A 13653-nucleotide genomic window follows, 5' to 3' on the forward strand; every position below is an offset into this window, starting at 1 on the left:
AAAAAAAACAAGTGGCAAAATCAGGCGCAAATTCATACTGTAATTAGTAATGACATCAGGACCACTCCCACTTAGGAGACAGGAAGTGTACACCATTTCATACTATTGATGCTGCCTGTTATGTCTTATCTTCTGTATAGAGGATCTTTGGCATCATACAACAGTGAGTTCCGACCAAGTAATTTGATTGGACGAGAGACAGTGAATGAGTGGTGGTACAGAGAACAGCAGCACTGAGACCTTTGACCTTTTTCACTGTATTTCTCAAATATTCACAAAACAGAAAATACATTTCACAACACAATAGTTTCAAACAAGCCATGTTTCACAACACAAGAGCACACAGCTCAAACTCTACAGTTTTTATCAACCACATCACATTTCTCTGTTTTTTTCATTCACAACCATGACATTAGCATGAGCTAACGCCGCTTTTTAAGCTAGCAGCGAAAAGAAAACACTCAACGGCTCAATAGTCATGAAAAACACATCAGACTGTGGCCCTCCTGGGTCCTCCTGGGTCCTCTGATAACACAACAGGTCTGGGAACAAGGCAACTCTTTGCTGGACGACTTTAACACTGAACTTTAAAGACATAACTGTAAATCACCGCTCTGATGTCACCGACTTGTCTGCAGCCCCCCCCCCCAACTCTCCGTGCAGGAGCTTCGCGCCCCACTGTTGGACTTTCAGTCAAACTGCAAAACAAATAAAATACCACTTCATTAAGCTTTAGAATCAAACATTTCAATAACCTATTAGATAATAACGCATTCGTAAAATAAAACGTTGGATAAAGTGGATAAAGTAGCTTCTGTTTTTTCATTAATTAGATCTATAGTCAACGCAGATCCTGATTTTAACCACACAAACAGAAAAACAAATAAAATCTAAACTTCAGAGTAAAACACTGGAGCTGAATCTGTGATTTTTCGTTTCTGTTAATGGGAGTTACATCAGCACGTGTCCACATGTAATCTATACTTCTACTAATAACACACAATACACTACTGCATGTAAAATAACTGTAAAAACATGTGGTGTGTGTATTTAAATATACAAGACCATTTAAAGTGCTTTACACGAAACACAGACATCAAGAGAAGAAAAACAACACAATATAAAGAGACAACATAAGAATACTTTTAAATGAGTGAGACAAAGCAGAAAAACTTGGATAATTCAGGAGAATAAAATTTAGACTGCAGAGCAAGATATGTATGAGCTGTCACAAGTTTAATCTGATAACAACTTAATCTAACAAACATCTTCATCTGATGACGGTGATGACGATGATGATGATGATGATGATGAAAGCTGAAAGCTGACAGCTGACAGCTGCTTCTCCAGGTTTAGTCTGGGCTCTGGGAACAGCACGCAGACCTGATGTGATTTGATATTAATGTGACTGCAGCAAACTGAACACCCCCCCCCTCACCCCTCCCTTTGTGACGGAGAACCTATGGTGGTCTTCAGGTGAAGTAAAAACCCTCTGTAGACCCAGTGTTTGGTTTGTTCACTCTGGGCTACTGTAGAAACATGGTGGACCAACATGATGGCTGTGTGGAAGAAGAGGACCTGCTCCTGTGTAAATCTGAAGGACTCAGTCTTAGTTTCAGGTGATTGGACGGTGATGAAAACATGATTACGAACATTATGTTCTGCCAGAAGATCCTCCTGATTCCCTCACACTTTAATCAGAACAAATACTAGAACAGAGCATCTGCTGTTCTCTGTGCTTTCAGCTGTAGTAGCAGGGTGTTGCGATGAGAGGATGTGGTTACAACATGAAAACACTTCCTGTGGTGACTTCTTGAAACAAGATGGCAGAGCAGCAGACACCTCCAGTGTCAGTAACCAGTGGTACAAACGGTACGACTTTTTCTTCTTCATGGACTAAACTGCACTCACTCTGCATTACTGATGTTTCATCATGCTGGTGAATCTCAGTTTGCATGTGTCAGCACAGCAGGATCTGATCTCTCACATGGTTCAGTGTTTTAAAGACAAACACTTCTGTGTATCTTGGAGTTTGTGCTGAGACATTGTGTTGTGTGCTTTTTGTTTCCTCCTTCCTGCTCAGATGAAAACAAGCCTTCACGTTTACATTACATGGATTTCAGTAAATGCGCGCTGTCTGATAATTGGATGAGAAAACACAGGTATTATCTCACCTTCAGAAACATGTGAGGTTACAGAAGAACTGACTGAGGTCTGCATTGCAGAGGTTTTATGAAGTAGTGGCTCAAACCAGACAACAAGATTTGAGGTTACAACAGTTTAGTCAATGAGTGATGTCACTTCCATAACGAGATTAAAGGTTCTGTAAATTACATTTTTAACAATAAAGCAGCAGCTAACAACTATTTTCGATGTAAAGATATAGTGGAGTCATGGCGTCCTGAGCAGAGAGCGAAGCCACGCCATCTCTGTGTGAGTCCCTCCTGTCAAACTACTGGTCCTCCCCTCATTTACAAACACATGGGCTCCTCCCACAGGTGAGATGTCACAGTCCAGTGTGCAGCGTCCAGATGAAAGTGACCTTCAGAATTTCCTCCACTGAAGAAGAAACCAAGTTTTCTTTTAAAAAGGTTCCAACAAAGAAGAGAGACCAGATGAGACCAGAGCACAGGGCAACTGGACTGAGGACTACAGGCTCAAATCCTGGTCGGCCAGAGGACCATTAAGTTTTCTGAGTTTTTACCATCAGTGTCTTTACCAGCTCCATCAGCGTCGGTTCCAGTGGATCAGTCCAAGGCTGAATCTCTTTCCCAGTCCGACTGTGGAGCCAGTCCTGGTCTGTCCTTACAGAGATGGAGAACCCTACGAGCTGCTAAAGGTGGCCGACAAAGTGTTTGTTTTGGTCTGAGATGCTGGTGGTCTAGTGCGGGTTAGGGTTAGGTTAAGTAAAAAACACATGGTGTCAGGAGTGGGATTGACCTGGACCAGGATTGTCCACATACAGCCGTCACACAGGGAAGACGTTTGACAGACTGCATCAGCAGGAATTCTGCTGCTCTTTGAAAGCTCATGTTTGTGTTCAGCTGACTGACAGACCTTCCTGCTGTTTATCCTGTAACCTGATCTCTTCTCCAGGTGCTGTTGAGATGCTGTTAAAACCTTAACTGTCCCCAGAGCTGAAGCTTTCTCCTGATCTCACTAACGATGGTGACACTCATAGAGCTGCTGGAGACTTTGGAGGATTTGAGAGATAGAGAACTAAAAAATTTTAAGTGGTACCTGCAGCAGGCCAACTTCCTGAAGGAGTTCCCGTCCATCCCGAAGAGGCAGCTGGAGAAGGCGGACCGGCCGGACACGGTGGATGTGATGGTGCAGACATACAGCCATCAGTGTGTGGAGGTGGCCAGGAGGGTGTTAAAGAGGATGAGGAGGAACGACCTCATGGAGAGTTTGTCAAACACCAGCTCAGGACCTGAAGGTCAGTCGTGGTCCACTCTGAAGTCACACCAGTCTGAGAAAATAATATCTTCAAATTTACATTATATTTATATCTGCAGGTCGATCAGCTGCTGCAGCACGTGGAGCAGGTGAGGGCTCAACCTCATAGTTGATCACTTAAAATCATCATCTACATCTTCATATATAAATGAAAACCAACCTTAGCCTGAAGAGAAAAGCAGCTCTGACCAGCTGCCCGTAAACCTCTGACTGTGTGACACCAGGTCTCTGAACCAGATGTGGGCTGGTTCACACTGACATGTTACAACAGTATGAAGTAAAATAACTGGAGCTGCAGTGATTGGTAATTTATCGATCAATCCATTTGTTGAGATAACGGATGCAGCGTCTTTTCCTGTTTGTCCTGGCCTGCATGGTTCAGGTTGTGATTGATTATTTGCTGGTTTCTTTTGTCTTCTACTTTAATAAACTGAATATTTTTAGGTCATCGGACAAAAACAAAACATTTGAACACATCATCTCGTGTAAATATTAGGACTCAGAAACAAAGACGATGAACAACATGGTGAACAATCATCAGCACAGTAACAGTATCATGTGACCTACTGATCTGTGTCTGTCTCAGGGGAGGCTGATGATGATGGAGAGCCTTCATCTGTTCAGCCACAGGCTGCTCTTCTCTCTGACCTCCCAGCAGTCAGCAGCCAGTCTGAAGGTAACCTGCTCCTCTCGGGTTTACTGATCACAAGGTTCTGGAGGACACAAACCTGGTCTCAGTAAAACCACTCAGTTCAAAACAAAATGCTAATTGAAGGAAATGGACTAATAAGTTTATAAGTCTAATAAGTTAACAATGGTCTCACTCAGACCAGGATGAAGGTTAACATCACAAACACAGAGACACTTCAACACAGTTTAATACATACATATATATATATATATGTATATATATATATATATAGACACACACACACACACACACATATATAATTACATATATACATATATAATTCTCTCTCAGAGGTTTTACATTTAACACTCACTCACCTGGGTCTGATGATGGGCTTCATACAGCTGCATCGTTACCACAGAGACTGTGTAGCCTTGTATTTAATATGAGATATAAATTAATCAATCAAACAACAGTGTGACCTGCTGATCTGTGTCTGTATCTCAGGGGAGGCTGATGATGATGGAGAGCCTTCATCTGTTCAGCCACAGACTGCTCTTCACTCTGACCTCCCAGCAGTCAGCAGCCAGTCTGAAGGTAACCTGCTCCTCTTCGTATGGATGAGGAACAGTTTCCCACATGAAAATAATTTGCAGTGTAACAGCCCCTCACTACGACTTTGTTTTTCTGGGGATTGTGCACAGAACTGCGAACAGATTCATTCTTAAGCTGCACATACTTTGGTTTGAGCAAATGTGCCCTTCAATAGTTTCCTTGTACAAGTAAACAAACAAAATGTGCTGACAAACACACAGTCCACTTACCTGCTGCAGACAGCCCCTTAATGTTAATTAGCTGCAGCTGATATAAACTATTACTGGTCACAGCATCCATCAGCATCAGCTGAAAACATAAAGCTAACATTGCTAACGTAAACTATAATTTTTGATCCCTCTGTCATTACAGCATAAAATCACACAATTTATTTTGTCAGGTTTTCATTCTAAAGTTCTGCCTCCAACATTTTAGATTTTTCCCATTTTCCACCAGATGAGGAGACATTTGGACAGTGGGGCAAATACAGACAATCTATATTGTGAGGCACTGGAATTTATGTGTGTAACTAACATGCCGTGGCTGTTGGTCTGGATATCAGAGTGTGGTGTGAAAGTGTGTATTGAGAAATCAGTGTGTGTGTGTCTGTGTGTGTATGTTTACATGTGTGAGTATGGGTACAGTTAGACAGAAATTATATTAAACTGTAGATCTCTCTCTGTCCCCCACACACACACACACGCACGCATGCACACACACACACACACACACACACACACACACACACGTGAAGCTACATGCACAGGCTTTCAAACTCAATAGAATAGAGTATAAGATATTAAAACTTATAGGTGCAGTTCATTTATGTCTGTAGTCAGTTACAGTAGGCTTTAGAATTGTGAATGAGAGAGATTTGTTCTGTGAGAACTGTGTGTGTGTGTAGGGTGTAGTAGTGTGTCTACAAATGCATGTGATTGCAAGTCCATTTGAGCTGAGAGCAAACTTTTCATTGCATCAGTTTTTGTGATAATCCAAAAAAAAAAAAATTCTCCTCAGGATTTAGTGTAATGACAACAGTGGCTTTATGTAAACAATCCAGGATTTAAAGAGTTAAAATCCTGAAAATGGTTGAATATATAATCAGGACTGATGCTGAATAAAACTGTGTGGATATTTTTGTCATCTGTCATCACCTCAGTATAAGGTTTTAAAAAGGACACACAAGGGTTAAGAAATATGGATAAACATTAACCTGAAACAGCTCTGGTTCTACCTGAGTTCAGTGGATGATAAGGTTGTAAAAGGCTGCAGCAAATGTCGCTCTGCAGAGGTTGGATTGGTGTTTCATGCTTCACATGTTCAGGTGTGTTACTTTGTTCTCCACAGACGTGATGGTGTCGGTACTACAGCCTCCACAACCCAACATGTCGCTCCAGCTCATGGTGCAGTCTGACCTCCAGAACATGTTCAAGTGTGCACAGGGGGGGTGGATCGAGAGGCAGGAGGACGGGTGCAATGTGAACCCAGAGCTGTTCGTCACAGACGGCTGGGATGGACACAACAACACAAAGCATCGGTTCAGGAAGTTTGAGACGGAAACAGGAAAACCTGCAGAATCACAGAAACCAATTCAACCCAGCGACTTCCTCCAGCTCCCATCCATACGAACAGTCCTGACCAATGGGATTGTAGGAACTGGCAAAACATTCCTTGTACAAAAGCTTTTGTTGGACTGGGCTGAACAAAGAGCCAGCCAAGATTTGCATCTGATATTCCCCTTCACTGTCCGGCAGCTGAATCTGTGGAGGGAAGAAAGGTTTCGATTGGCAGAGCTGATTCACACATGTATCCCAGAAACTAAGTGCATTAAGGAGGAGACTCTAAATGACATCTTCACCAATTTACAGAACTCCAGCTTAGACAAAAGTGACTTCAAACTTCTGTTTGTGTTCGATGGATTGGATCAGAGCCACATTCATCTAGACCTCACAGACGCAACTAACAAGTCTCTGGATGTGACTAAGTCGACAAGTGTAGACGTGCTGCTGACAAACCTCATCAGGGGGAAACTGCTTCCCTCTGCTGCAAAGCAGCAGATTTCCATCCACACAGTCAGAACTGTTCCCTCATCAGTGTTAAAATCAGATCAGTTCTGATCAAAGGTTCCACCTGTGAGTTCAACCTGCTGCTGAACCTGGTCTCCTTTCAGCAGCAGGTGGTGGTGATGGTCACCTGACCAGAGCTTCAGCCATCATTGTCTTTACAACACAAGAGGTTATAACACATCCTCTGAGCAGCTGCGTCTTCAGAACAGACTGGAAGCTGCAGTGAGTCTCTATCAGAAAGAGTCAAGGGTGCTAGCTGGTTAGCATGCTAACTTCAGTAGAGGAAAAGAAATTATAGAGTTAACAATGGTGTCTGTCTCCACCTCTGGAGATAGATGTTGTTGAGTAAAGAATGAAGTTTGATGCTGAACTCACAACTTTTCTTCTGGACTAGTAAATAAACAGCTGCTAATGCTAACGTTAACTTTGTAGCAATAGCTAAACTGACAGTGTGGGCGGAGCCTGAGAACACAGGTTTATAAACATGGATGAATGTATGGTGTAGATGCTGCACTGACTGCTTACCAACCGACCATCATACACCACGTCACCGCCATATTGGACCAGGCAAGACTGTCCTGTAACAGAGGAGCTCTGGTTCTTCTGGATTAAAAACTGTGTGGAGTAACAATAAAAGTCCGTTATCAGTAACTGAAGACCAGACAGTACATCAAACCCTTGAATATAAAAACAACTCATTGAAATCAGTTGAGAAATGTAAACATTACAAAGCTTTTTATCCTGAAAAACTGAAGCTCCTCTGTTTACTTGGATAAGTTTACAGGACAGTCTTGCCTGGTCCTATGTGGTGGCGACGTTGGGGTATGATCAAGCGGCCAGTGCAGCGTCTATGTTTATAAACCTGCACAGGAGAATGAACCTACACATCACAGGTTTATGATCAAAATGAAAAAGGCTGATGTGCATGGATACGTCTCTACGTTAATACACACCTGCTGGTTTGGCTACATCTGCACCTTTAGGACATTTGTGTGTGACATATGAATGATGGGATGGCTGCAGCCTTCCTAAGAACATGAAGCTGAACCCAGCACAGTGATGACACCAAGGTCTTATCCATCGTTGTCTTCTTGTCTCCATCAGACACCTGTGATTTGGAGCTGGACATGAACACAGCAAATAAAAACCTCAAACTATCTCACAACAACAGGAAGGGGACAACAGTGGTGGAGTATCCGCCTTATGGCCTGCGGCGCGCACGGGTGCAGCGGCCCTCAGCTCCAGTTTGGTGCACTTTTTTTTCTGAGCGACGCAGTCTCATATAGTCGCCAGGACCTAATTGGCCTGTGCTCCAGGCACAATTCGTTCGTCTCTGGCGACTACCAACGTAGACACAACATCCCGGAGGACATAGCGAGACTGCCGGGGTCTCCGTGGATGGTCAGCCCGGCAAACGCAGGAGGCGGCGGAGAGAGAGGAAGCAGAAGCGGGGATGCCGGTCGGGCTCAGCTGCTAGGCTACGTAAACAACCACACCGGCCAGCAGTACCGAGCCTCTTCCTCTCGAATGCGAGATCCATTACCCACAAAATGGATGAACTGAAGCTTCAGATGGCCACGACGAGCTTCGTGCAGAACTGCAGCATTATTCTCATCACGGAGTCGTGGCTTCACTCGCAGATTCCCAATGCTGCAGTCGAGCTAGCAGGCCGCACGCTACACCTGCAGGACAGGAACCGGGACTCGGGTAAGAGCAGAGGAGGGGGGCTCTGTGTTTACGTTCATAACGAGTGGTGTTGTAACAGCAGGATCATTGACACACACTGTTCTCCGGATTTAGAGGTTCTGGCAGTCTCGTGCAGACCTTTTTATCTCCCGAGGGAGTTCACGGTAGTCATTGCGATAGCTGTTTACATCCCACCGGATGCTAACGTTAGCACGGCTCTCAGCCTCCTGTTCAACACCATTAACGAACAGCAGCTCGCCCATCCTGGCGCGGTTTTTATTGCTGCCGGTGACTTCAACCAAGCGTGCCTAAAAACTGTGCTCCCCAAATTTGTCCAGTTTGTGGATTTTGCAACCAGAGGGAAAAACACTTTGGATCATGTTTATTCCAATATCAAACATGCATACAAAGCCACACCCCTCCCCCACCTGGCTGGATCTGACCACCTCTGCATGTCCCTCACCCCCATCTACACCCCCCTGCTGAGGGGAACAAAACCTGAGAGAAAGACAATAAGGACCTGGCCCAAAGGAGCCCTCTCTCAGCTACAGGACTGTTTCTCCACAACTGTGTGGGACTTATTCTCCAGCCACAACCTCCAGGAGTACATGGACACCGTACTCTCCTACATCAGGAACTGTGTTGACATTGTCACCGTCAACAAAAGGGTCAGGGTTTTTGCGAACCAAAAACCCTGGATGAGCAGTAAAGTGCAATCCCTCCTGAAAAAACGCAACACTGCCTTCAAGTCGGGGGACAAAGCAGTGTACAGCGAGGCCAGGGCAGACCTGAAAAGAGGCATCAGGGAAGCCAAGGCGGCCTACAGGAAAAGGATTGAAGACCACTTTGCTGAAAACAACCCTAGAAGGATGTGGCAGGGGATAAACCACATTACAAACCACAGAAGCAGGAACCAGGCGACGGCTAGGACCGACGCCTCGCTGGCAGAAGAATTGAACCAGTTCTTTGCCCGCTTCGAGGCGGTCAGGCCCTCAGCTGTCGCATCACCCCCATCCCCCGTCAGCACTAGCACACTGACACTTAAGGAGCAGGAAGTGAGACATGTGCTTAGGACAGTGAACCCCAGGAAGGCGGCCGGACCCGACGGAGTACCCAGCAAGGTGCTTAGAGCGTGTGCGGACCAACTGGCGGGAGTGTTCACCACAATTTTCAACCTGTCCCTGTCTTTGGCCATCGTTCCACCCTGCCTCAAGACCTCCACCATCATCCCCATCCCCAAGAAGACAGCAGTGAACAGCCCCAACAACTACAGGCGTGTTGCACTTACGCCTGTGGTCATGAAGTGCTTCGAGAAACTGGTCTCTCAGCACATCAGGACTTGTCTGCCTCCCACTCTGGACCCCCACCAGTTTGCCTACAGGGCAAACCGATCCACCGAGGACGCTATCACCACAGCGCTCCACACCGCACTGAGTCATCTAGAGCACCCGGGCAGCTACGTGAGGATGCTCTTCCTGGACTTCAGCTCTGCTTTCAACCACATCATCCCGGAGATCCTGATCCAGAAACTGTCCCACCTGGGCCTCTCCACCCCCATCTGCTTCTGGATTAAGGACTTCCTGACAAACCGCTCACAGACTGTCAGACTTGGCCCCCACCTGTCCAGCACCATCACACTCAACACCGGCTCTCCACAAGGATGTGTTCTGAGTCCCCTACTGTTCACACTCTACACATCCGACTGCTCCCCGACACATCTCTCAAACACCCTTATAAAGTTTGCGGACGACACAACCGTGGTCGGACTCATCTCGGGGGGGATGAGTCCAACTACAGAGACAAGGTCAAAAGACTGACTGCGTGGTGTTCGGTTAACAACCTCCAACTGAACACCACAAAAACTAAAGAACTCATCTTGGACTTCAGGAAGGGCGGAGGGGACCCGGCCCCACTTTACATCCACGGGGACTGTGTGGAAAGAGTCCACACCATGAGTTTCTTGGGTGTGCAGATATCCGACGACCTCTCCTGGACTGCGAACACCTCGGCGGTGGAGAGGAAGGCCCAGCAGCGTCTCCACTTCCTGAGAGTGCTCAGGAGGAACAACCTGGAGGAGAGGCTGCTGGTGACCTTCTACAGAGCCACCATAGAGAGCATTCTGGCATACTGCATCACAGCGTGGTACGCGGGGTGCTCAGCAGCTGACAGGAGAGCACTACAGAGGGTCGTCTGCACAGCCCAGAAGATCACTGGCTGCTCTCTGCCCAGCCTGGAGGACATTGCCAACTCTCGCTATCTGAGCAGAGCTGGCAACATCATCAAGGACCCCTCCCACCCCTGTAACCACCTGTTTGACCTGTTACCGTCGGGCCGAAGGTACAGGTCACACAAAACAAGGACCAACAGACTCAGGGATAGCTTCTTCCCGAGGGCTATCACTGCAGTCAACAAAGACATAAAGATCCGGATGACCGGATGATCACACTGAATAACTACCAATTACCTGTGCAATAAAACTGGGCCTAAAGTGCAATAATTGGGTTTTTCATTCTTACCACGTGTAAATATCTGTACACATTACCTGCCTTTTTATACCTCCTTTATTTTTAATTTTGTGCTCTCTTTAGGTTTTTATTTATTTTATTTATTTATTTTATTTAATTACCATTGTTTGCACCAAAGGAGCAGCGCTCAAATTTCGTTGTACTATGTATAATGACAATAAAGGCGATTCTGATTCTGATTCTGATTCTTATCCTCCTCATTCAGACAGATTCGACTGCTGGCCTCAGCTTCCGTGTCGGAACGAGCTGACTGGTCGCTGTTACTGGGAAGTCAAGTGGAGAGGACAAGTGGCCATTGCAGTGAGTTATGGAGAGATCAGAAGGAAAGGAGACAGCCTGGACTGTGTGTTCGGAGGGAACGATCAGTCCTGAAGTCTGAAGTGCTCTGACCTAACTTATAGTTACTCTGTCTGGCACAATAACAGAAAAATCTCCTCCTCCTCCTCCTCTGTCTCTAACAGAGTCGCAGTGTATGTGGACTGTCCTGCTGGCACTCTGTCCTTCTACAGAGTTTCCTCTGACTCTCTGATCCACCTCCACACCATCAACACCACCTTCACTGATCCTCTGTATCCAGGCTTTGGGTTTGACCTTGGGTGTATGCATGTCTTTGATTTTGATTCGTCTGTATCTGTGTGTGTCGGATGTAGGGGGGAGTGTCTCTGAGGTACGGACCTGAACACGAACACATCAGTCCACATTTTTCATGGAGACCTCACATAGTTCCCGGAAGAAAACGAGCGAGAAAAGAGATGATTTTTGAGCAAGTTTTGGTCATTAATAGACAATAAATATATGAGTTACAATATTTATTCAGCACACCAACACATGTATGTACATAGCAAATCCACACTTAAAGAATCGTCACTAGCACTTATTGCTGCGCTAACACTTCTTATCGCACTTAACCTTGATTGTTCCCCTTTCTGTAAGTCGCTTTGGAAAAAAGCGTCTGCTAAATGACTAAATGTAAATGTAAAATGTATGTTGTTACATCACTATATCTTTTTAAAAAGAAAAACTTGTTACAATTTGAGGACATACAGTCTGTTTGAGGATAACACCTACCTTGTTGACAGTCTAACCTCACCTTGGTTAAAAAAAGGTTGTTCCTGTTGGAAAACAGAATGTTTCAAAATTTAATTTTCTAATGTTCCTTTCAGTAATCCCATCGTAACTGAGAGTTTATTGACCTTAATGACTAATGTCATCTTTATGACTTTCAGATAGGATAGCAGGAGACTGACAGGTGAATATCAATGATTGTCACATATTCATTTCAATCTCCAATAAACTCAGAAACATGAATAGTATGTAAAGTGGTTTGTGCCTGTCTGCTGTCTTACATATAGTCTGCACTATGGTTTATTGTGCTGCGTGGGGAGGCTACAATAGGTCAGGAAAATGAGGATTTAGCTCAGGTCAGCAGGAGCTACCTTACCATTACTTAAGAGGCAACAACAAAAAAAGGTGTCAGTCAGGAGTCGAACCAGCAACTGCCTACTAAGAGCGTCTTGCGCTCACGAGGTATGTACCCTAACCACTCAACTACCAGGCTGCCCCTGGATGCAGAAAATTTTAAAATAAATGGCTGCTCATGTTAATGTTGTGTGTTGTTGACCTGATCAATATCCAGTATCTCAGTCTAATCAGTTATCTGTTACGTTCCTAAATCTTCTGATTTAGTGGGGAAATCCACTAACCTGCTTTAATTCACATGTACACTTGATTCAGCTGTACTGATAATATACAATCACATTCTTTAAACGTCTCACCTTTACAACGTGAGTCCCAAACAGCATATTCTGTTGAAACTCCGCTGCGCTGCTTGCGTTTGCTGCTAACTTCTGGGAACTATTGAGATGCTCCATGATCCACCATTGCTGCAAAAAAATGGTCCATTGGAGTGAACGGAGATGACGTGACTCTCTCTTTCAAGGGCTCTGGCTCCACGCACCCCCCCTTCGTCTTCCTACTCTGTCATGCTCCACCCACCTCTCCCTCTTCCTTCAAGCCCCGCCCACCTCTCCCTCCTCCTATTTCAACTTAAAACACTGGAACAAAGTCTCTTACTGTAGCTTTAATGTCTGATCCAGTTTAGTTTCACCAGGGTTGATCTGCTCTGCTCAGGCTTTAAAACATTTAAAACATTTTAAAATAATTCTGATAAAAATTCAACACAACTTAAAGCTGAACTCAAACAGGTCAGTAATGATTCATCTGCAGATGAATGAAGAACATATGTTTAGAATAAACTCCTTCAGATGAACCATCTTGTTTTCCAGGGGGTCCTCAACACAAAATACAACACGTCAGGCACAATAGTTACGCACAGAAGCTCTCACAGGCCTAGAATCTACATGCACCAGCAACACAGAGAAGAAATATATCCAGACTTCATTATAATTGCATTCATATTGTATATATGCAGAAACATACATACACATGCACATACAGAGATAAATATACTTACATATGCACACATGTAAACATATGTAAAGCATAAGCACATAGTGGTAGATGCACAGAGCAGGTTGTGTGAGGATGATCAGAGGTGATAGATCCAAGTTAATTCTGAGTGGAATTAAATATTGTTTTCAGAAGGAGGGACAGTTCAGATAAAATTGAAACCAATGAAAATGTCTTTGACCCTGGACAGGCCTGAGAGACAGTGAACAGTGTTACTGTATCT

At 44.8% G+C, this 13653-nt stretch overlaps 1 protein-coding gene across 1 annotated transcript; it reads left to right on the plus strand.

Moving 5' to 3' along the window:
* The first annotated feature begins 1257 nt into the window (after nucleotides 1-1257).
* LOC139609018 (NACHT, LRR and PYD domains-containing protein 3-like) lies at nucleotides 1258-6801 on the plus strand. The gene is made up of 5 exons (XM_071463226.1): nucleotides 1258-3439; nucleotides 3519-3548; nucleotides 4046-4135; nucleotides 4598-4687; nucleotides 6032-6801. The coding sequence occupies exons 1-5, from the start codon at nucleotides 3166-3168 to the stop codon at nucleotides 6799-6801; spliced, it is 1254 nt and encodes a 417-aa protein (XP_071319327.1). The 5' UTR covers nucleotides 1258-3165.
* Nucleotides 6802-13653: the final 6852 nt, after the last annotated feature.

Source organism: Trachinotus anak, unplaced genomic scaffold, assembly GCF_046630095.1.
Source record: "Trachinotus anak isolate AG129_WGS33_773 ecotype Australia unplaced genomic scaffold, CSIRO_AGI_Tana_v1 ptg000003l, whole genome shotgun sequence".
Classification (NCBI taxonomy): Eukaryota; Metazoa; Chordata; class Actinopteri; order Carangiformes; family Carangidae; genus Trachinotus; species Trachinotus anak.

What these genes read in the sequence shown, in the direction of transcription:
- LOC139609018 (XM_071463226.1), top strand. Translation starts at nt 3,166, where the DNA reads ATGGTGACACTCATAGAGCTGCTGGAGACTTTGGAGGATTTGAGAGAT. An exon ending in CACCAGCTCAGGACCTGAAG is followed by an intron (nt 3,440 to 3,518) that starts GTCAGTCGTGGT and finishes TTATATCTGCAG; the next exon opens with GTCGATCAGCTGCTGCAGCA. An exon ending in AGTCAGCAGCCAGTCTGAAG is followed by an intron (nt 4,688 to 6,031) that starts GTAACCTGCTCC and finishes TGTTCTCCACAG; the next exon opens with ACGTGATGGTGTCGGTACTA.